General features: G+C 46.1%; 1 protein-coding gene across 2 annotated transcripts in view; it reads left to right on the forward strand.

Moving 5' to 3' along the window:
* The window catches only part of FYTTD1 (forty-two-three domain containing 1), a 152,090-nt gene that overhangs the window by 122,554 nt on the left and 5,275 nt on the right, over positions 1 to 24,261 (forward strand). For both annotated transcript variants that reach the window (XM_069212840.1, XM_069212841.1), the window contains one exon: positions 11,749 to 11,869. In XM_069212840.1, coding sequence (XP_069068941.1) covers positions 11,749 to 11,869 — 121 coding nt within the window. The remainder of the gene's footprint in view (positions 1 to 11,748; positions 11,870 to 24,261) is intronic.

Below are 24,261 nucleotides of genomic sequence, written 5' to 3' on the forward strand. Positions count from 1 at the left end.
TGAAGCCTATGCGTTTTGGGCACCTCTTTGACCTCTGCACCTGACCGGCCCTGAGCTGCTGGTGTGGTAACTTTGGGGTTGCTCTGAACCCCCAACGGTGGGCTACCTTGGACCCAAACCTGAGACTTGTAAGTGATTTACTTACCTGACAAAAACTAACAAAAACTTACCTCCCCAGGAACTGTGAAAATTGCACTAAGTGCCCACTTTTAAAACAGCTTATTGTGTTTTATGTAAAAAGTATACATGCTAATGTAATGATTCAAAGTTCCTAAAGTACTTACCTGCAATACCTTTCAAATGAGATATTACATGTAGAATTTGAACCGGTGGTTCTTAAAATAAACTAAGAAAATATATTTTTCTATAACAAAACCTATTGGCTGGATTTGTCTCTAAGTGTGTGTTCCTCATTTATTGCCTGTGTATGTACAACAAATGCTTAACACTACTCCTTGGATAAGCCTACTGCTCGACCACACTACTACAAAATAGAGCATTAGTATTATCTCTTTTTGCCACTATCTTACCTCTAAGGGGAACCCTTGGACTCTGTGCATACTATTCCTTACTTTGAAATAGTGCATACAGAGCCAACTTCCTACAGTAATTTGCCAGGTGATTGTTCAGTTTGCTGTGCTCCAGTTTGGCCTTACCAGTGCCTCTCGGGTGTTTACAAAAGTGATGTCAAAGGTCGCAGCACACCTTCAGAGGTCAGCTGTACCTTAATAACTGACTTTTGAAGGCCGGCCAACGAGAATGGAAAACCTTGCATTTTTGGTGTTCACTATAAACATGCCAAAGATGGATCTGGCTCCATTGCAGGAACTTGTTCATCAGAGGGGTCCTGGATAGGGTACATTTTCCCAAGCAGTCACTGTAAGGAAATGCCTCCTTGGCATGGTTGCCCCCTGACTTTTTGCCTTTGCTGATGCTATGTTTACAATTGAAAGTGTGCTGAGGCCTGCTAACCAGGCCCCAGCACCAGTGTTCTTTCCCTAACCTGTACTTTTGTATCCACAATTGGCAGACCCTGGCATCCAGATAAGTCCCTTGTAACTGGTACTTCTGGTACCAAGGGCCCTGATGCCAAGGAAGGTCTCTAAGGGCTGCAGCATGTCTTATGCCACCCTGGAGACCTCTCACTCAGCACAGACACACTGCTTGCCAGCTTGTGTGTGCTAGTGAGGACAAAACGAGTAAGTCGACATGGCACTCCCCTCAGGGTGCCATGCCAGCCTCTCACTGCCTATGCAGTTTAGGTAAGACACCCCTCTAGCAGGCCTTACAGCCCTAAGGCAGGGTGCACTATACCATAGGTGAGGGTACCAGTGCATGAGCATGGTACCCCTACAGTGTCTAAACAAAACCTTAGACATTGTAAGTGCAGGGTAGCCATAAGAGTATATGGTCTGGGAGTCTGTCAAACACGAACTCCACAGCACCATAATGGCTACACTGAAAACTGGGAAGTTTGGTATCAAACTTCTCAGCACAATAAATGCACACTGATGCCAGTGTACATTTTATTGTAAAATACACCACAGAGGGCACCTTAGAGGTGCCCCCTGAAACTTAACCGACTGTCTGTGTAGGCTGACTAGTTCCAGCAGCCTGCCACACCAGAGACATGTTGCTGGCCCCATGGGGAGAGTGCCTTTGTCACTCTGAGGCCAGTAACAAAGCCTGCACTGGGTGGAGATGCTAACACCTCCCCCAGGCAGGAGCTGTAACACCTGGCGGTGAGCCTCAAAGGCTCACCCCTTTGTCACAGCCCAGCAGGGCACTCCAGCTTAGTGGAGTTGCCCGCCCCCTCCGGCCACGGCCCCCACTTTTGGCGGCAAGGCTGGAGGGAACAAAGAAAGCAACAAGGAGGAGTCACTGGCCAGTCAGGACAGCCCCTAAGGTGTCCTGAGCTGAGGTGACTCTAACTTTTAGAAATCCTCCATCTTGCAGATGGAGGATTCCCCCAATAGGGTTAGGATTGTGACCCCCTCCCCTTGGGAGGAGGCACAAAGAGGGTGTACCCACCCTCAGGGCTAGTAGCCATTGGCTACTAACCCCCCAGACCTAAACACGCCCTTAAAATTAGTATTTAAGGGCTACCCTGAACCCTAGAAAATCAGATTCCGGCAACTACAAGAAGAAGGACTGCCTAGCTGAAAAACCCCTGCAGAGGAAGACCAGAAGACGACAACTGCCTTGGCCCCAGAAACTCACCGGCCTGTCTCCTGCCTTCCAAAGATCCTGCTCCAGCGACGCCTTCCAAAGGGACCAGCGACCTCGACATCCTCTGAGGACTGCCCCTGCTTCGAAAAGACAAGAAACTCCAGAGGACAGCGGACCTGCTCCAAGAAAGGCTGCAACTTTGTTTCCAGCAGCCTTGAAAGAACCCTGCAAGCTCCCCGCAAGAAGCGTGAGACTTGCAACACTGCACCTGGCGACCCCGACTCGGCTGGTGGAGATCCAACACCTCAGGAGGGACCCCAGGACTACTCTGATACTGTGAGTACAAAAACCTGTCCCCCCTGAGCCCCCACAGCGCCGCCTGCAGAGGGAATCCCGAGGCTTCCCCTGACCGCGACTCTCTGAAACCTAAGTCCCGACGCCTGGAAAAGACCCTGCACCCGCAGCCCCCAGGACCTGAAGGACTGAACTTTCACTGGAGAAGTGACCCCCAGGAGTCCCTCTCCCTTGCCCAGGTGGAGGTTTCCCCGAGGAACCCCCCCCCCTTGCCTGCCTGCAGCGCTGAAGAGATCCCGTGATCTCTCATTGACTAACATTGCGAACCCGACGCTTGTTTCTACACTGCACCCGGCCGCCCCCGCGCCGCTGAGGGTGAAATTTCTGTGTGGGCTTGTGTCCCCCCCCGGTGCCCTACAAAACCCCCCTGGTCTGCCCTCCGAAGACGCGGGTACTTACCTGCAAGCAGACCGGAACCGGGGCACCCCCTTCTCCATTCTAGCTATGCGTTTTGGGCACCACTTTGAACTCTGCACCTGACCGGCCCTGAGCTGCTGGTGTGGTGACTTTGGGGTTGCTCTGAACCCCCAACGGTGGGCTACCTTGGACCAAGAACTGAACCCTGTAAGTGTCTTACTTACCTGGTAAAACTAACAAAAACTTACCTCCCCCAGGAACTGTGAAAATTGCACTGTGTCCACTTTTAAAGTAGCTATTTGTCAATAACTTGAAAAGTATACATGCAATTGAAATGATTCAAAGTTCCTAATGTACTTACCTGCAATACCTTTCAAACAAGATATTACATGTTAAATTTGAACCTGTGGTTCCTAAAATAAACTAAGAAAAGATATTTTTCTATAACAAAACCTATTGGCTGGATTTGTCTCTGAGTGTGTGTACCTCATTTATTGTCTGTGTATGTACAACAAATGCTTAACACTACTCCTTGGATAAGCCTACTGCTCGACCACACTACCACAAAATAGAGCATTAGTATTATCTCTTTTTACCACTATTTTACCTCTAAGGGGAACCCTTGGACTCTGTGCATGCTATTCCTTACTTTGAAATAGCACATACAGAGCCAACTTCCTACAGTCACTCTCTCAGAGAAACACTTTCCACCTAGATGGTCCTCAAGACTGCTGTATACCTTTCCTCCTCTTCCCGTCTTGGCTTTTTTTCTGAAGAGAAAGACCAACCAGGCTCAAGACAGCTTGGAGGTCCACAGGACTGAATGAAGCTCAGCCAGGCAAAGAGAATTTGACAGGATGTGACATAAGATGCTGCAAATAACCAGAGACTGTGGTTTGTGAGTGGCCCTTTCTTGCTTAGACCGGGTTCCGCAGTATGTCATTACAAAACATTTCCTATAGGAAAGTTATGATTCTGTACTTAAGAGAAAGAAAATCTAAGTTGGAGAGATGTTATGATCATGATGCAACACCTAAATGTAGGAAGTTGGCTCTGTATGGGCTATTTCAAAGTAAGGAATAGCATGCACAGAGTCCAAGGGTTCCCCTTAGAGGTAAAATAGTGGTAAAAATAGATAATACTAATGCTCTATTTTGTGGTAGTGTGGTCGAGCAGTAGGCTTATCCAAGGAGTAGTGTTAAGCATTTGTTGCACATACACATAGACAATAAATGAGGTACACACACTCAGAGACAAATCCAGCCAATAGGTTTTTATATAGAAAAATATCTTTTCTTAGTTTATTTTAAGAACCACAGGTTCAAATTCTACATGTAATAGCTTATTTGAAAGGTATTGCAGGTAAGTACTTTAGGAACTTTAAATCATAAAAATTGCATGTATACTTTTCAAGTTATTCACAAATAGCTATTTTAAAAGTGGACACTTAGTGCAATTTTCACAGTTCCTAGGGGAGGTAAGTATTTGTTAGTTTTACCAGGTAAGTAAGACACTTACAGGGCTTAGTTCTTGGTCCAAGGTAGCCCACCGTTGGGGGTTCCGAGCAACCCCAAAGTCACCACACCAGCAGCTCAGGGCCGGTCAGGTGCAGAGTTCAAAGTGGTGCCCAAAACACATAGGCTAGAATGGAGAGAAGGGGGTGCCCCGGTTCCGGTCTGCTTGCAGGTAGGTACCCGCGTCTTCGGAGGGCAGACCAGGGGGGGTTTTGTAGGGCACCGGGGGGGACACAAGCCCACACAGAAATTTCACCCTCAGCAGCGCGGGGGCGGCCGGGTGCAGTGTAGAAACAAGCGTCGGGTTTGTAATGGAAGTCAATGGGAGATCTAGGGATCTCTTCAGCGCTGCAGGCAGGCAAGGGGGGGGTTCCTCGGGGAAACCTCCACTTGGTCAAGGGAGAGGGACTCCTGGGGGTCACTCCTCCAGTGAAAGTCCGGTCCTTCAGGTCCTGGGGGCTGCGGGTGCAGGGTCTCTCCCAGGTGTCGGGACTTAGGATTCAAAGAGTCGCGGTCAGGGGAAGCCTCGGGATTCCCTCTGCAGGCGGCGCTGTGGGGGCTCAGGGGGGACAGGTTTTTGTACTCACAGTCTTAGAGTAGTCCTGGGGTCCCTCCTGAGGTGTTGGATCGCCACCAGCCGAGTCGGGGTCGCCGGGTGCAGTGTTGCAAGTCTCACGCTTCTTGCGGGGAGCTTGCAGGGTTCTTTAAAGCTGCTGGAAACAAAGTTGCAGCTTTTCTTGGAGCAGGTCCGCTGTCCTCGGGAGTTTCTTGTCTTTTCGAAGCAGGGGCAGTCCTCAGAGGATGTCGAGGTCGCTGGTCCCTTTGGAAGGCGTCGCTGGAGCAGGATCTTTGGAAGGCAGGAGACAGGCCGGTGAGTTTCTGGAGCCAAGGCAGTTGTCGTCTTCTGGTCTTCCTCTGCAGGGGTTTTCAGCTAGGCAGTCCTTCTTCTTGTAGTTGCAGGAATCTAATTTTCTAGGGTTCAGGGTAGCCCTTAAATACTAAATTTAAGGGCGTGTTTAGGTCTGGGGGGTTAGTAGCCAATGGCTACTAGCCCTGAGGGTGGGTACACCCTCTTTGTGCCTCCTCCCAAGGGGAGGGGGTCACAGTCCTAACCCTATTGGGGGAATCCTCCATCTGCAAGATGGAGGATTTCTAAAAGTTAGAGTCACTTCAGCTCAGGACACCTTAGGGGCTGTCCTGACTGGCCAGTGACTCCTCCTTGTTGCTTTCTTTGTTCCCTCCAGCCTTGCCGCCAAAAGTGGGGGCCGTGGCCGGAGGGGGCGGGCAACTCCACTAAGCTGGAGTGCCCTGCTGGGCTGTGACAAAGGGGTGAGCCTTTGAGGCTCACCGCCAGGTGTCACAGCTCCTGCCTGGGGGAGGTGTTAGCATCTCCACCCAGTGCAGGCTTTGTTACTGGCCTCAGAGTGACAAAGGCACTCTCCCCATGGGGCCAGCAACATGTCTCTAGTGTGGCAGGCTGCTGGAACCAGTCAGCCTACACAGATAGTTGGTTAAGTTTCAGGGGGCACCTCTAAGGTGCCCTCTGTGGTGTATTTTACAACAAAATGTACACTGGCATCAGTGTGCATTTATTGTGCTGAGAAGTTTGATACCAAACTTCCCAGTTTTCAGTGTAGCCATTATGGTGCTGTGGAGTTCGTGTTTGACAGACTCCCAGACCATATACTCTTATGGCTACCCTGCACTTACAATGTCTAAGGTTTTGTTTAGACACTGTAGGGGTACCATGCTCATGCACTGGTACCCTCACCTATGGTATAGTGCACCCTGCCTTAGGGCTGTAAGGCCTGCTAGAGGGGTGTCTTACCTATACTGCATAGGCAGTGAGAGGCTGGCATGGCACCCTGAGGGGAGTGCCATGTCGACTTACTCATTTTGTTCTCACCAGCACACACAGGCTTGTAAGCAGTGTGTCTGTGCTGAGTGAGGGGTCTCTAGGGTGGCATAAGACATGCTGCAGCCCTTAGAGACCTTCCTTGGCATCAGGGCCCTTGGTACTAGAAGTACCAGTTACAAGGGACTTATCTGAATGCCAGGGTGTGCCAATTGTGGATACAATGGTACATTTTAGGTGAAGGAACACTGGTGCTGGGGCCTGGTTAGCAGGGTCCCAGCACTCTTCTCAGTCAAGTCAGCATCAGTATCAGGCAAAAAGTGGGGGGTAACTGCAACAGGGAGCCATTTCTTTACACTAAATTTCATTGAAATTTCCCAGGTATTTCTAGAAGTCTGAAGTGACATCAGTGAAGCTGTTATGAGAGCTGGGGAACTTGGATTTTATGAGCAGGTTTTGACAATGTCTGGCCAAAGCACAATTGACATAGCCAAAGGTAATGCTGATTTAACTCTTAGAGTAGAGGTGGTAAGTGTAGGATGCACCATGTGCCTATGGTGTATAGGGCTCTCGGGGACCACAGCCATTGTATACAAGCAAGACCACAATGCCCTTTTTTATTTTTGCAAAAAAATGTAACTTCTGTGGCAAATCTACAGCAAGTATGGCAGATATACAGCACAGTTAATTTTGTTTATCCCACTTTCATCGCAGATAGGCCAGGGTCGAATGTTAGGCTGCAGTTGTGCGCTGAAGTGTACAGTCTTTCTATGCAAGTTCACTCGAGCCTTTCGGTCTCTCTCATTTTAATCGGCTGATCACTTTTTGCTTTCTTCTGCACGATGCTCTAAGTGTGACGAATGTAACCTAAATGTGGATACTGTGCTCCTTGTATCATAGGATTCAATTTGCAATTAATTGATAAGACCCTAAAAGACATGAACTTGTCTGCATTTGTTTGTTCCCATTGAGATGGGATCTGGCATAGGATTCCTGTCTGCAGGAGATATGGTGATGAAATTAACAATGGTCTGGAATGCAGTCAGAGATTTAACAATGGCTAAGAATCATTCAAACATTCAGCTATTGGCTTTTTACTTTCTTTTGTGTGATGTCCTAAGTGTGACAATTATGCGCAAATTTGGTTCCTAGGTTAATGGTACCTAACTGTTCGATGTCATGTGTAGCTGCAGATACACATGCTGTTTATTAGTCCACCATCTAGTGTTGGGCTCGGAATGTTACAAGTTGTTTTTCTTCGAAGAAGTGTTTTTCGAGACACAGGATCGAGTGACTCCTCCTCTTCGGTTCCATTGTGCATGGGCATCGACTCCATTGTTAGATTGTTTTCTTTCTGCTGTCTGGATCGGACATGTTTCCTCTCGCTCCGAGATTTCAATTCGGAAACCTTAGATAACTTTCTCTGACGTCTATATTGTTTAGATCGTGTTTCCACCTATAGTCGAACTAATAGTACAGTCGAAAATCAAATTTCGCCCTTGGGGGTGTGTAGGAAGTTGGCTCTGTATGCACTATTTCAAAGTAAGGAATAGTATGCACAGAGTCCAAGGGTTCCCCTTAGAGGTAAGATAGTGGCAAAAAGAGATAATACTAATGCGCTATTTTGTCGTAGTGTGGTCGAGCAGTAGGCTTATCAAAGGAGTAGTGTTAAGCATTTGTTGTACATACACAAGCAATAAATGAGGAACACACACTCAGAGACAAATCCAGCCAATAGGTTTTTGTATAGAAAAATATATTTTCTTAGTTTATTTTAAGAACCACAGGTTCAAGATTTACATGTAATACTTCAAATGAAAGGTATTGCAGGTAGGTACTTTAGGAACTTTGAATTAGAAAAATAGCATATACAGTTTTTCACATAAATCACATATAGCTGTTTTAAAACTAGACACAGTGCAATTTTCAACAGTTCCTGGGGGAGTAAGAGTTTGTTAGTTTTTGCAGGTAAGTAAACCACCTACGGGGTTCAAGTTTGGGTCCAAGGTAGCCCACCGTTTGGGGTTCAGAGCAACCCCAAAGTTACCACACCAGCAGCTCAGGGCCGGTCAAGTGCAGAGGTCAAAGTGGTGCCCAAAACGCATAGGCTTCAATGGAGAAGGGGGTGCCCCGGTTCCAGTCTGCCAGCAGGTAGGTACCCGTGTCTTCAGAGGGCAGACCAGGGGGGTTTTGTAGGGCACCAGGGGGGACACAAGTCCACACAGAAAGTACACCCTCAGCGGCACGGGGGCGGCCGGGTGCAGTGCGCAAACAAGAGTCTGGTTTGTATTTGAAATCAATGGGAGACCAAGGGGTCTCTTCAGCGATGCAGGCAAGGGGGGGGGGCTCCTCGGGATAGCCACCACCTGGGCAAGGGAGAGGGCCTCCTGGGGGTCACTCCTGCACTGGAGTAGGGACCCTTCAGGTCCTGGGGGCTGCGGGTGCAGAGTCTTTACCAGGCGTCGGGATCTGAGGAGCAGGCAGTCGCGGTCAGGAGGAGCCTCGGGATTCCCTCTGCAGGCGTCGCTGTGGGGGCTCGGGGGTGCAACTCTGGCTACTCACGGTCTCGCAGTCGCCGGGGAGTCCTCCCTGAAGTGATTGTTCTCTTCAGTGAGCTGGTGGCGTCTGGTGCATTGTAGCAATTCTCACGCTTCCGGCGGGAAACGCAAGTTGTTTCAAAGTTGCAGCCTTTGGTGAACAGGGCCGCTGTCCTCAGGAGTTCTTGGTCCTTCTAGAGCAGGAAAGTCCTCTGAGGATTCAGAGGTCGCTGGTCCCTGGGGAAAGCGTCGCTGGAGCAGTGTCTTTAGAAGTGGGGAGACAGGCCGGTAGAGCTGGGGCCAAAGCAGTTGGTGTCTCCGTCTTCTCTGCAGGGTTTTTCAGCTTAGCAGTCCTTTTCTTCTTAGGTTGCAGGAATCTAGTTTCCTAGGTTCTGGGGAGCCCCTAAATACTGAATTTAGGGGTGTGTCTAGGTCTGGGAGGGCAGTAGCCAATGGCTACTCACCTTGAGGGTGGGTACACCCTCTTTGTGCCTCCTCCCTGAGGGGAGGGGGGCACATCCCTATTCCTATTGGGGGAATCCTCCTTCTACAAGATGGAGGATTTCTAAAAGTCAGTCACCTCAGCTCAGGACACCTTAGGGGCTGTCCTGACTGGCCAGTGACTCCTCCTTGTTTTTCTCATTATCTCTCCTGGACTTGCCGCCAAAAGTGGGGGCTGTGTCCAGGGGGCGGGCATCTCCACTAGCTGGAGTGCCCTGGGGCATTGTAACACGAAGCTTGAGCCTTTGAAGCTCACTGCTAGGTGTTACAGTTCCTGCAGGGGGGAGGTGTGAAGCACCTCCACCCAGAGCAGGCTTTTGTTTCTGTCCTCAGAGCACGAAGCCCTCACCACATGGGGTCAGAAACTCGTCTCTCAGCAGCAGGCTGGCACAGACCAGTCAGTCCTGCACTGAACAATTGGGTAAAATACAAGGGGCATCTCTAAGATGCCCTCTGTGCGCATTTTTTTATAAATCCAACACTGGCATCAGTGTGGGTTTATTATTCTGAGAAGTTTGATACTAAACTTCCCAGTATTCAGTGTCACCTGGCTCAACTTGTGAAGAAACAACACTTCAGGGAGGACTCCCCGGCGACTACGAGACCGTGAGTAGCCAGAGTTGCCCCCCCCCCCCCGAGCCCCCACAGCGACGCCTGCAGAGGGAATCCCGAGGCTCCCCCTGACTGCGACTGCCTGACTCCCAGATCCCGACGCCTGGAAAAGACCCTGCACCCGCAGCCCCCAGGACCTGAAAGATCGGAACTCCAGTGCAGGAGTGACCCCCAGGAGGCCCTCTCCCTTGCCCAGGTGGTGGCTACCCCGAGGAGCCCCCCCTCCCCCCACCCCCGTTGCCTGCCTGTATCGCTGAAGAGACCCCTTGGTCTCCCATTGATTCCAATTGAAAACCCGACGTTTGTTTGCACACTGCACCCGCCGCCCCCGTGCTGCTGAGGGTGTACTTTCTGTGCTAACTTGTGTGTGCGCCCCCCCCCCCCGTGCTCTACAAAACCCCCCTGGTCTGCCCTCCGAAGACGCGGGTACTTACCTGCTGGCAGACTGGAACCGGGGCACCCCCTTCTCCATTGAAGCCTATGTGTTTTGGGCACCACTTTGAACTCTGCACCTGACCCGCCCTGAGCTGCTGGTGTGGTAACTTTGGGGTTGCTCTGAACCCCCAACGGTGGGCTACCTTGGACCCAAACTTGAACCCCGTAGGTGGTTTACTTACCTGCAAGAACTAACAATTACTTACCTCCCCTAGGAACTGTGAAAATTGCACTAAGTGTCTAGTTTTAAAATAGCTATATGTGTTTTTTTGGGAAAGTATATATGCTATTGTGATTATTCAAAGTTCCTAAAGTACTTACCTGCAATACCTTTCATGCAAAGTATTACATGTAGAATTTGAACCTGTGGTTCTTAAAATAAACTAGGAAAATATATTTTTCTATACAAAAACGTATTGGCCTGGAATTGCCTGAGTGTGTGTTCCTCATTTATTGCCTGTGTGTGTACAACAAATGCTTAACACTACTCCTTTGATAAGCCTACTGCTTGACCACACTACCACAAAATAGAGCATTAGTATTATCTCTTTTTGCCACTATCTTACCTCTAAGGGGAACCCTTGGACTCTGTGCATACTATTCCTTACTTTGAAATAGTGCATACAGAGCCAACTTCCTACAATAAGCATGATTACAAATGTTATTGTTTATTCAGTTATCCAGATTGCATTTCAGCTGGTGTAACACTGCTCTTTTGCAGAATCATTAATACAGTTTATTCAGTGTTTGTACAACAACTTGCTCTTCTAATTACATAAAATGGATTTCTTGTGTCTTGTTGTATGTCTTGCCTTCACAATGTTCTGCTATTCATGGCATACATGCTCATCCTTTAAAATAAAAAATAAAAAAATAAAAAATCACCTTTACTTTGAAGATCAGGGTCGTTTTGTATTTGTGCTCTGTCGGGCCCAAAGTTGAGAATACCTTGAAGTGTAGGCGTACATGTCCAGTTTAGGTTCCTTTGGTAGCTGTTTGATCTCGGAATATCGTGATCATGCAATTGAGAGCATTGGTTTGTGGCAAGATTGCATCACTTACTGTTCCCTCTTGTATATGATTGTCAGAGATGTATAAGAGGTTCCAGGGCCATTCTCAACCAAGAAAGTCACTGGAACGCTTTCCCTAGTTACATCACAGATGAGAAGTAAGTTTGCACTGGGTCACTTCCTGGTGAAAGTTATAAGAATGAGATTGACGAATTATCAGAAATTAACGATTAGCTATGTAGTATTATAAGTCTATTTCAATATTCAGGTAATCTGAATCTTTTCATTATGCTAGGTAAATGTGCCAGTTTTCAATCTACTTAAAATAAATGTAAAGAAAAGTTTTTAAGAAAAGCAGCAAATTCCTTGTCCTTTGTTTCATATGTATGTTTACTCTGTTACAGTAACCCAGTACACCGATTATCCCGTTCTATACTGCCTCCATTTTTAATAAAGGACCCATCACAACAGAAAGCTCCCAAAGGAGTAGCATTACAGTTTGACATAAACAGCATAGGCAAACAGGTAAATATTTTATACTTCCACTATGTTAATTTTTAAAATTCTTTTTTTTAATTCAATAGTGAGTTGCATGCTAGTGTGAAAGCAAAAGATGTGAGTACACGCAGTTCCAGGAAGGTAAACATACCAACTCAAATGATTCCCTCTGACTGGGTTGGTAAGCATTTTGTTAGAATAGTATCTGTTCTGTCCATGGTGTCATCACTACAAATATAATAGTACATGGACATTGGGGGATTTTGGAAGCATTGCATGTACCTCTCACTGCCAGATTGAGTATTTACATGGTTTAGTGGTTCAGTTCATTGTCAGGTAAGTTTGTGATCTTTCTTCCCGGCCCATGTTCCATGATTTCCTATGTGCTTTTCAAGGGTGATTTGGCATACTTGTTGTATTGCTTATCTGCTCACCATGTAGCAGTGATCTCTCCTCACCTAGAAGAAACATATTCTGGACAGAAAACAAACTTGTCATACCTGAGACCAATTTTGACACTTCCATTCTTGGAAATGTTTTAAGAAGGCTGTACGTGTAAAATCAAAGAAGCAAATCAGTCCGTAACATCGTAGCCACTCACCTTGGTTCTGGCCAGAATGTAGCACAGATGTCATTGTATCTACAAACAAAATGCTGCGTATGTTTGCCTATGGTAACTAATTTCTTGGTTCTGCTTGACCTCTTTTCCTTTTCATGCCTTGAGACAGCTCATTAGCACTGAGCTCAACCGTTCCTGCCTTTCAAAGCATCTTAGTCATTGCAAGAGCTGGGTTGCCTTCAAGGTCTAAAACACTTTGAAGACGTTAAAGCAGCTTATGCCATTGTCTCCAACCCTTGCGGATGCTATCCCATCATCTGAGGATCTCTGCTGTCCCCAGTGGGCTGAGACGCCTAAGAACCTGAGACCGTTGTATCAGTCTTCTGTTACTGCTCATCCTTATGTTGTTTGACCAGATAAAAGTGAACATGTAGGCAGAAACGTTTTCTTTCTAACCCTTCCTCCATGCTGTTCTCCTGAATGCTATTAAAAGGAAATTAGGGAGCCCTAATTAGATTGAGGGTTTCCTCACAGAAGGGTTGAGAGCTCTGAATCCCCTCTGCCCTCTGATTCTGACTTCTTCTGTAGTTTTGTGTGTTTCTTCTCAGTTTCCTCTGTCCATTCCTTCAAGAGTGCCTCTGGTTGTTGATCTGCTATCCCTTTTATGGACTGTTTACAAGTGCTGTAAGGACGTTCAACATTCAGAATATAACCCTAGAAGTGGCTGTGTCCGTTATTTACCAAACTATTAGATGAAATCCCAGGCATAACTTGCGGTCCCATAGGTTTTGGGCCTGTTGGATCCAGGGATAGACACATTTGCCACTCCCTTCTCATCCAGCTTGTTTTTCACCAGATGTACAGATATTACAGATATGCTAGTTCTGATCCAAAGTTCCTTTAAAAGTTATTAGCAGTAATGGTAGATGCAGCGAAAAAGAACTATTTTGTGTTATACCTCTTTAAACCGCCTGAGAAAGAAAGCAGAAGATGAGGGGCGTCTCTGGACAAGGTTTGCCACATATCAGCTGGCATTGTAATTTCTGCCAATTCTCCAACATTGGATCTTTTATATATTCACATTCTTCAGTCATTCCCCGCTGTCCGACCCAGAATATTCTGTATAATATCATGCCAGTGTACAGTGTAAAAAGACCATAGGCCTGTAACAACATAACATCATTAGTAGCCCATCCACCACACTTGAGAGAAACCGAACTTCAGCAGATCAGGGGAAAGCTTAAGCTCTCCTACTCCTCAGATGCCTCTGTAGCTCAGATTTCTACCCCACATGGTGTGTGAGGGAGTCCCTTGGCAAAGCTCTTCTTTGACCCTTCAGTAAACCTGAAATTGTTATTGTGGTCTGCCCTGGATTTGAACTAACATTATCTTCAGCACTGAAATACTGTGAGTTATTTTAAAGAAGATTAATATACTTCCTGAAACTGGAAGATCATTTGATGTGGCAGCCAACTGTCACCACAGAGACAAATAAAATCTCCATTTAAGCCTTGCTCATCTTGTGTAGATAGAAAGATGTACACCAATGACCCACATTCTCAGTGTAATTATTGCCTTAATCCAATTCATATGACAGAGTGCAATATTTGTAAGACTTTCTGACAACTGAAACACTTAAGGACAGAGAAAGAAGGTTGGCATTATTCCTTATGGATAAAGAGAATTTTCCTCCTTTTAAAGGAGATGTCCCCTCTTCAGGGGATGTTACGTGAGAAGTGTCCCTCCAACCACTTCCACGAAGACAGTGCACAAGGAGAATTGTACAACTTTGTTGCTGAAGACTCTGGTGTCAATCATACCGTTGGCAACCCTATTGTCGGTACGGTCGACCCGTCCCTCCCCCCCTCCTCTGACGCCACCATTGCTAACATTCATACCATCTACAACAGGCTTCTCCAACAAGTATCTTGTGAGCTACTGGTAGCTCTCCAGCTATCTGTAAGTAGCTCTATTGTATGCAGTCGTTTCAACTAAATTAGAATCTTGTGTTTGGTTGAATTAATATATGTATATCAAAAGAATGTATTTGAGACAAAAATAGGTATTTTTAGAACTCAGTAGCTCCTGTGCGGAGAAGAATGGGCAAATTCCCATACTATATTTAAAGCTGTTTGAGTGAGAAATGAAAAGGTGCTGGAGAAATTTATTAAGAACTCGGCGACGTGGGCAGCACACCTATGGCTATCATGCATTACACATGTAGAAACATTCCACAATGACCAGGCATTTTTACATTACTGCTAGCAGTATGATACTCTGGCGATAATTTGTGCATTTGGTGGCCACTAATGTAATCTTGTCTGTTTTAACTGATATCAGTAACTCAGTAGGATTTTCGTTGAAAATAAGTCTCTTATTACAGAAAAGGTTGGATACCCAGATATACAAACTTGCCTTCGACCCCCACACTGTCCAAGGTGAACTTGAGAAGATGTTTTTTCACCATTAAAGGTGTCATATTTACCATAGATGTTGCAGTCAAATCAATAAGAGGGGGCTAGCAATTATGACTTGCTTACACCCCAGTGCAATTAGATGTAAGATATGCACTCGATTTTGGAGAAGTGGACAATGAGGAGTCCTACAATTGATGTTTATCAACAAGATTATAAGTCTCCATCTACTTGAATTGGCATGAGGGAGAAACTGTCAAGATAATATAGGGAACCAGGTGTGGTCCAACTGCTGATGTTCTATTAACAAAGTTGCACTAGATGGTGGATAATTTCAATACGTTACTATGATAGCAACCAGCTAGTAATTCTTTATTAGTCTTATCTGGTTCACCCATTCTGCCAGTTTCGCTTCTTCTGCAACTGTCCGCACTACCTCCTCCTCCCCGCCATTGTTAACTCAAATGATTTTGTATAGTCTGATATGGATGAGGAGGAGAGTGAGTTTCATCAAGATGATGATGGACTGGAATTCAGTGCCCCAAGTGAAAATGATGATGGTCCAAATTTACAGGAGTCCACAGATGGTATTTCTAAATTTAATTCATTAATAGAAAAAGTTGCCAAGAAATTCAAACTACCAATGATGTCTGTAGAACACCCATATTTTCTCCAAGGTTTTAAAGAACAACCTTGGAAGTATGTTACTTCCATACCTATTCTTCATCATGTAGGTGAGAAGGTTTGAAATGAAGAGACCGGCTACAGTTCCAGTGGTGATACTTCATCTAGAGAAGAAATACAAAACTTCAGATTTATCTCTGGTTTACCTCACTGGACATGATCAACTAGATTAATTTATTTTTTCAGCAGCTCTGAGCAGGACCAACACCCGAAAAACACCATTCTCTGGTCCGCAAGATAAAAATAGCAAACCTATTGATAATCTGGGCCGAAGAATTTCCCCTGACAGCGACCTCATTTAAGACAGCCACTGCTGTTGCAGCTCTGAGTAGCTATGATCACCAGATGTGGCATGGCATTGCTTCGTTGCTGGAACACATTCCTGACGATAAGAGGGAAGTGACAAGAGTTATCCTGAAGACTCAGCAGTGGAAGTCTCAAACATAGGTTTTAGCCAAATGGCAGGAGGTACTGTATCAAGAAGACAAGGCTGGTTAATGTCCACAGCCTTCTGTACTGACTTTTCAGTCTAAGATTTTGGATATGCCTCCCTTTTTTTAGGTAAACCTGTAGATGAGGCTTTGCGGGGTCTTAAAACTGACCCCCAGTTTGACCACTAAAACCAGAACAAAATCTTTATTTGAAACAACTTCAAATGTACATTTGCATGCTTCTCCTCAAAAGGGCTATATAGATTTTGGTCCAAATCACAATGAAACCAAGGATTTTATTCCAAGTTCTTCCTAATCAAAAAGCACAGGTCAATGGAGAGCAATACCGGATCTGAGGGAGCAGAACGAGTTTTTAAAGAAATGTTCATTTCAGATGAATATGTTACAAGACGTCCTGATGATGCATGAAGGGGATTTTATGATCTCCCTTAAATTTTGGGAGGCTTACTTATATCCATTCATTGACAACTCAGAAAGTACCTTTGATTCTGGGTAGTGGGGCACCATTACCAACTCCAGGTGGTCCTTTTGGACTCACATCAGCACCTCAAATATTTACAATGTCCTGCTCCAGTTGCTGCTTTTCTCAGATGAGAAGGCCACCAGGTGTTCCCTTACCTGGACGATTGGCTAATCGGAGCCCTGTCAAGGGAAATCTGTCAAGGGAATTAGCAAAGACTTCTTCGAATGCCTGCCTCAGCCTCTTGCCGACATTGGTTCTCACTTTGAACATAGAGAAATCATCATAATTAAACCTCAGACAAAAATCCAGTTCCTGGGGGCAATTCTCAACACATTTGGGCAAAAGCTTTTTCATCAACCGAAAGGGTAAGAGTCGCAGACGATGCCAAAGACTGTTGCTGCAAAACAATGTGTAATAGTGAGGCAATTCAAATCTGTTGGACCTGATGGCATTGTGTATAGGCCTCCTCTATGTATGAAATGTGTCCAGAAAGAAATGGATTTGTAATGGAAACGGGCACATGGGAAGATGTGATCTGTGTAACAAGGCACCTAAAGCAGGCGTTGATGTGGTGGAGGATCTCATTTACCCTAAATGCAAGACTCTTTTCTGCCTGTGGGAGAAAGGATAATACTACAGATGCGTTTGTGAACAAATTGGGAGCTCACTTGCAAAAACTTTCAACCTGAGGCCTCTTGTCCGATTCACAGAAGAGGCTCCACATCAGTGTCTTGAAACACTGCGTAATTCTGTGTTTACAAGCGTTCCTCTCTAGATTAGCGGTCAACCAGTCCTGGTCAGAAGAGATGATACAATATCCATGTTCTACATAGCCAAACAAGGACGAGCACAGTCCAATCCCATTTCAGAAGAGACTCAAAAGCTGTGGAACTGGGCCATTTTCCAAACAATGGACATCATTGTGGAATATCTGCCAGCCTGCCAGAATGATCAATTAGATGCACTCAGTTGGCAAATGTTGGATTGTTACGAGTGGGAACTAGAACAGAAATATGTGGATTACATTCTTGATCATTTAGGTCACCCCACACTCTGTTTTTCCACCTCGAAAAAAAGAAAATGCCTGTGCTTAAGAAGCAGGTTTTGGCGTCGGTCTAAGATATTTGCCTATTCCTTTCCTCCTTTTCCACCTCATCCCCAGGCTATTGAGAAATGCAAAGTTTAGACTGTTGCACTTTGATCCTCGTTGCTCTGGTGTGGCCATGCCTATTTGCTACAGCACGGTACTGCTGTTATCAGCACTTAAAATTATTCATTTGAAGGTGCATCCCATGATACTTTCTAGACACCCCAGAAAGATTATCCAGCACAATGCAAAATCTATGAATTTGACACTATGGTACCGTAATAAGTAAATATATGTATACATGTTTGATAACGTGTATCTGCAGATACACATGGTTTGCATAAGCCCGCCATCTAGTGTTGGGCTCAGAGTGTTACAAGTTGTTTTTCTTCGCAGAAGCTTTTTCGAGTCACGCGATCGAGTGACTCCTCAGTGGTAGTGCGCATGGGCATTGAGTCCTTTGTTAGATTGTTTTCTTTCTGCTGTCTGGTTGGATATGTTTCCTCGCGCTCCAGGACTTTTCGGTTCAGTATACGCTGAACTTTGCATGGCTAAGGGCGTCAGGATTTAAACCTTAAATTCAACAAGCAGCTTTTAACATGCCCTTTGACAAACAACATCAATTTGGACCATAAGTGGACACCACAGTAGATTAAACTAAAAAAAGAATCAGAAACTGCAAATGGCGTGGGTGTTTTATATACCACACCTACAAGAGGTAATTTTCGTAGGCCACAGTTTAGGGGTGGTTTCCTTGTTTGTCCACTTCACAACACAAACAAGGAACAAGCTTCTATAATAGGGGCTCATTCAGAGGGTCATATAGAGGATCTCAGTATAGAGGAAGGGCTAAACCAACCACTCTCAGAGGTTCCTCTACACCAACAAAGCAGTGACTTATTAAACATCCCCACAGACCGTACATCTCCTTTGGGAGGAAGACTAGTCATTTTTTACTCCCAATGGCAAAGCATCACCACACATCAATGGGTTCTATCAATTATCCAACATGCTTATTGCCTAGAACTCGTCTTTACTCCCCCAAACATTCCCCCCTCGTGCACACCGAACGACTCCGGAACATCTCACTCTCCTAAAACAAGGAGTGCAATCACTATTCACCAAAGGAGCCATAGAGATGGTACCTATATCCCAGCAAGAACTGGAGTATACTCAATACTTCCGCATACCAAAGAAAGATGGTACTCTCCGACCAGTCTTAGATCTCAGGTCCCTAAATCTATACATTCTATCGGAACACTACAAGATGTCACTCCACTGCTACAAAAACAAGACTACATGACAGCATTAGATCTCAAAGATGCTTACTTTCACATTCCAGTACATCCAGAACATCAGAAATACCTCAAATTTGTAATAGCAGGAAAGCATTACCAATTCAAAGTACTAGTCTTTGGAGTAACAGCACCAAGGGTATTCACCAAATGTCTAGCAGTGGTTGCAGGATTCCTCAGAAGGCAACACATACATGTCTTTCGGTATTTGGACGACTGGCTCATAAAAGCCAGTTCAATTCAAACCTGTCAACAACACATACAGTATACTGTGGAGACCCTACACAACCTAGGATTTACAATCAATTAGCAAAAATCTCACCTGCAGCCTGCACAAATACAACAGTGTATTGCACTGTATGCTGCTGTGTTAATGTACTGGGGGATTTCCAGACTGCAAAGCAGAATGATTTAAGCATGTGAATATATAAATGATACAAATGTTGGGGAACTGGGCTTTCAGGTAAGTAATTTAGTCTCCAGCACTTTTAAGCCTTTACGACAGGTCCCTCTAGTACTCTGAGTAGATTTTGGTGTCTGTTTCCGGAGAGAGGAGAGAACATCCTGGAAATGAATGAAGGGATGACCACCTTGGATAGCTAGACTGTGAAGGCTCAGGAAAGGCTGATACAGCCATTGCTTATATCTACCATGTTGTCTGTCAAGTGTTCTTTATTGCTCTGACTCCCCACCCTGGATGTCTCATTCCTCACAGAGACTTGGACCAACACCGCCTCAGGCCCAGTCATCGCCATCACTATCCCCTAGGGATACAAGATCGCCCAGAAAGACTGCCTGGGGGAGTTTGGGGAGAACAATCGCCATCTTCCACAGGTCCAACCTCTACCCGAACACACACTCCGAAGAATCTACAAACCTGATGGAACACCTCCACACCAGCCTGACATGCACCATCAGGGGAACCATTATCTACCGCCTCCAGACCTCGTACACTATTCGCAGACTCCATCACGGACTGCTTTTGTGCACAATCCATTTCAGCCACCATCTCCCCCCTGTTGGGAGACCTCAACTTCCACCTCAAGAATCTACAAGACCCCAACACCACATCACTCCTAGACAACCTCCACAATATAGGACTCCGACAGATTGTGACTGAGCCAACACACTCAGCAGGACACACCCTCCATCCCATCTCCCCTACACGAACCTCTGTTACCTTCAGCAACACCACGGAACTCCCGTGGAAAGATCACCGATGCATCCACTTCACCTTTAACACACTCACCACCGCCAGACCCAAACTCTAACCATCGCATAGAAACTGGACAAGAATAACTGATCAGCTCGCCTTCACCATCGCCTCCCCCACCGTCGCACACAACGAGGACCCAAACACCGCAGCACGCACCATACACAAATGGATCGCCGACTGCGCCAACACCATAGCCCCCCTCAAAAAGGACATTACCCATGCAAAGAGAGCCAGCTGGTTCACCCCGACCTCCGAGAATCAAGATGCACCTGTCACCGCCTCGAGAAAATCTGGAGAAACACCAAATCCCCAGAAGCCAACAGCAACTTCAGAGCCGCCGCCACCACCAACTCATCAGAAGCACCAGAAAGAAAGCCATACAAGACAATCTCCTCCCAAGCACACAACAGCAAGGAAATCTTCAGCATCAAGGAGTTTGCCCAATCCAATAGTGAAACAACGGACATCCAACCCTCACAGGACCTCTGTGACAGACTCAACACCTACTTCCACCACAAAATCAAGACCATCTACGACAGATTCAGGTCAAACCACAGCACTGATCAGCCCTCCTGGTCGCAATAGACTACATCCGATTCGAACTGGACAAGGGAGACGACTGCACTCATCCTACTAGACCTCTCCCGCAGCCCCACGCTGTTCAACATCTACATTGCCCCGCTAGACACCCTCTTCAGAAGCTACGGATAAACCTCTTACGCCGTCGACACCCAGCTCATCCTCTACCTCTCCAGTGAATCCGACAAGGGCAGGTGCAACTTCCACGAAGGCATGGAAGCAGTCGCCAACTGGATGAGAAACAGCTGCCTTCACCTCAACACAAACAAGACAAAAGTACTCCTCATGGGCCCTCAACCCAAAGCATGGACTGACTCCTGGTGGCCACCCACCCTCAGAAACCTGCCCACCCCTGCCAGCCAAGCCTGCAACCTCTTAATAATCCTGGACACCGACCTTGGCATGAACCATCAAATCAACTGTCACCTCCACCTGCTTCCGCACTCTCCGCTTCCTACCCAAGTTCTTCAAGTGGATCCCCCTCGAACATAGAAAGACTGTCACATGCCCTCCTCACCAGCAGACTGGGCTACGGCAATACACTCTACGCCGGAATCAACAAAAGTCGCCCGCAAATTGCAAAACATCCAAAACGCTGCCCCCAGACTGGTCCCTCGCCCTACCCAGACACTGTTACATCTCGCAGCACCTACATACATACACTGCGCTGGCTCCCCATAGAGAAAATCACTTTCAAGATCCTCATCCACGCACACAAAGCCCTCCACAACACAGGACCAGCCTACCTGAACCAGTGACTCAACTTCCATGTACTCCCTAGGGCCCACGCTCAGCCCAGCTCTCTTGCAGAAGTACCTTGCATCAGGAAAACCAGAACAGGAGGATGCTCCTTCTAGCTTGCATCCACTGCCTGGAACGTCCTACCCATCCACATCAGACAAACCACCTTCCTTCTCAGCTCCATGAAGGAACTGTAGACATAGCTTCTAAACCGACCTTGAGAGCCTAATGGGGCTTTAAAAACACTGATTGATTGATTGTATAACCTCTTCCACACCATAAGCCCATTAAAAGATGTTGTAGCTTCCATTCAGTGGATTGTCTGTTTGGACCACTGCATGATGAGGAGATACAAAAATTAAATTTGAGGCCGAGACCTCGAATTAAGTGGATCTTGAAAGAAGAACATTTCCTAGACTCCAATTCAAAGTCTGTTCAAAGGAGGGGGAAAAACATGCACACCACCTTTCTGTAAGTAGTAGTTCCAGGAACAAAATCAACAACCACAGCAGTCTTTTCAGCAGTAATAATCAACATGTGGAAAAGGAGCTGGCCCACAGCCTTCCACAGCCTCTGAAACGAACTGAGAAGGCAGTGATTATCTAGTCCTGGACCCAGGGTTTAGCACACTTTTGGAACAGAGTAGCTCATCTCTCTCTCTGTGCCAAACGCAGGTGGGTGAGTGCAATATATTGTGCAGAATGGGGACAAAATCAGATTTTAGAGTGCACCACCCAAGATTCCATTAAATGGATTAATCCCTGTTTTCTGTACCAGAAGGTTCATGAGTCCATTACTGTTTGAGAAGAAAGCAATAGAACCTGTTCCCAAATAGCAGCAGAAGAGTTGTATGTACTTTCTTTCTGATCTAGAAGATTGGACCTAATTAAAGCATTCTCTCATTTATATTGTACTTTGGGGCTAAAGGTTCTGGTGCCCATGAGTTACTCTAGAAGTGCAGGGAGCAGAAACTGGACTCCCTGGGTGAACACAACTGAAGAGGCATGGGTGACCTCCACACATCCTGCGCATAGTCTGTTTACTTACATAAATACTACTTCACACCAGAAACACTGTGGAAAATGGTTAGGAGCCTATCTCAGACTTGCTTGAGATGCCATGATTCATTTGGTCTCCACTTATGGGATTTGCCATTGATAAAGAAATGCTGGCTATTTATTTGATGCAGACTGATGGTGGTTCTGCCTTGGCCCCTGGAACTTAACTCAGTTCGTATTCCTGGGTCTTCTGGAGGGGTGGACATCTCTTGGGGTTCTCACACAGTGGTGGGGATCAGCCCCCTGCTGGCCAAAATAAAACATTGCACATCAGTGGAAGGAGGCAAAATATCCCACTCTCCAACACCCCTGACAGAGGGGTGGCTAGAGGGCAAGGGTTATCACTAGTGCTTAATTTGTGCTTGTTGTTTCAGGTGCTGAGTATCGGCACTTATTTGTGAGGGCCAGGGCTTAGTCTTATGCTGCAAGCATTTTCTGTGAGCAAAAGACACGTGATAGACGGAAGAAGGAAAAACGAAAAAGCGTCATAAAGGGAGAAAGTAGAAAGTTGCAGGATGGGCTGAAGGGGCAGGGGTGGCCGTAAATGGATTGAAGAGGCCTGAGAAGGCTTCAGGATTAAGCTGCCTCAGGATTCAGTGCTAGCAGATTTAATTACAGCAGCCTCGTGTTTAAGAGAAGGACTTTGAGCACCGGCACCTCCTAATTTACAAATTAAGCACTGGTTGTCACTCACACCTTGAGAAGACAATTTACAGGGCTAGGCATGGTCTTGGAAAGCCTAAGTAAATCTGGGGGCTCTGTTGGGAACACTTCCATTGACGTGAGATGCTTCCCCTCTACACAAAGGTTTGGCTAATTGTTGCACTGAAGATCCAGCCATTACCCGATTACTCATTCCTCTTCATATTCGATTCACTGTCATATGTATAGCCTTCTCTGCAGAGCTCAAGTTTATAATCCAAAAAGAGTGGATGTGTTGGGAAAACATATTAACGAGAAATGGCTTCTAGATGAGTATGTATAGAAGCATTGTGATTTTAAAATGAGGTACCCTATGGCATTGATTGAAGCTGTGCATCAAAGAGAACTTTAAGGGCGCACTCTGCTTTGAAGTCTGCGTTCAAGGTGGCATTTGCCGATTGGTTAGCAACCGATGAGGATGCTGATTAGCCCTAGCAGAAAACGAAACACAGGTTGCAGCAGTCAGTGTGACTCTCCTACGAGGAGGCAGCTATCGGAGTCTGTGTTAGTTGATGCATGACCGAGGATTGTAGCACACAAGAACAAGGGAAGGTGTTGCAGAAGAGTGAGCAGTGCATCCTGGCCTTTCAGCCGTGGAAGTTCTCTGTTTTTTTTTTTTTTTTTTTTTTACTTTGTAGAGCAGTTCCTGAGGCAAGAACAACCTTGGTATACTGAAAACTAGAGTCTGAGAATGGGGTGGGGGGGCCTTCATGGCATCAAAAGATATTAATGGGAAAACTAAAAAGAGGGGATGTGACAGAATTTGTTCTCTTGAGGTGTCGATCCAGGAACTCGAAAAGAGGAAACTGCTCGAGACAAGAGGTGAAGAATGACAAACTCACTGGAAGGTGTGACTAGCGGCTTTATGTGAACTACAGGACAGTACAAAGACACAGGCAAACACTTTACCTCAGTTTATGCCACCGTTACATAATTGGACGATAGGACAGGAAAGACTAAGTTCCATGATATGTCGCAGCAGAACTGCGTATAAGAGACTAGGGTAGCTGGTTGATATCATCGGACAAGGACAATAAAGGTCAAATTCTGCACAATCGCTGAAATAATGGACTTTGAATTACAGCTGGAGTATTTAGAGGACACATTGAGGACCTTTATCACATCCATCTTTTGGGAACCCCTGAGATGGACATGTCCTAGAAGGATCT

Source organism: Pleurodeles waltl, chromosome 11 (genome assembly GCF_031143425.1).
Source record: "Pleurodeles waltl isolate 20211129_DDA chromosome 11, aPleWal1.hap1.20221129, whole genome shotgun sequence".
Lineage (NCBI taxonomy): Eukaryota > Metazoa > Chordata > Amphibia > Caudata > Salamandridae > Pleurodeles > Pleurodeles waltl.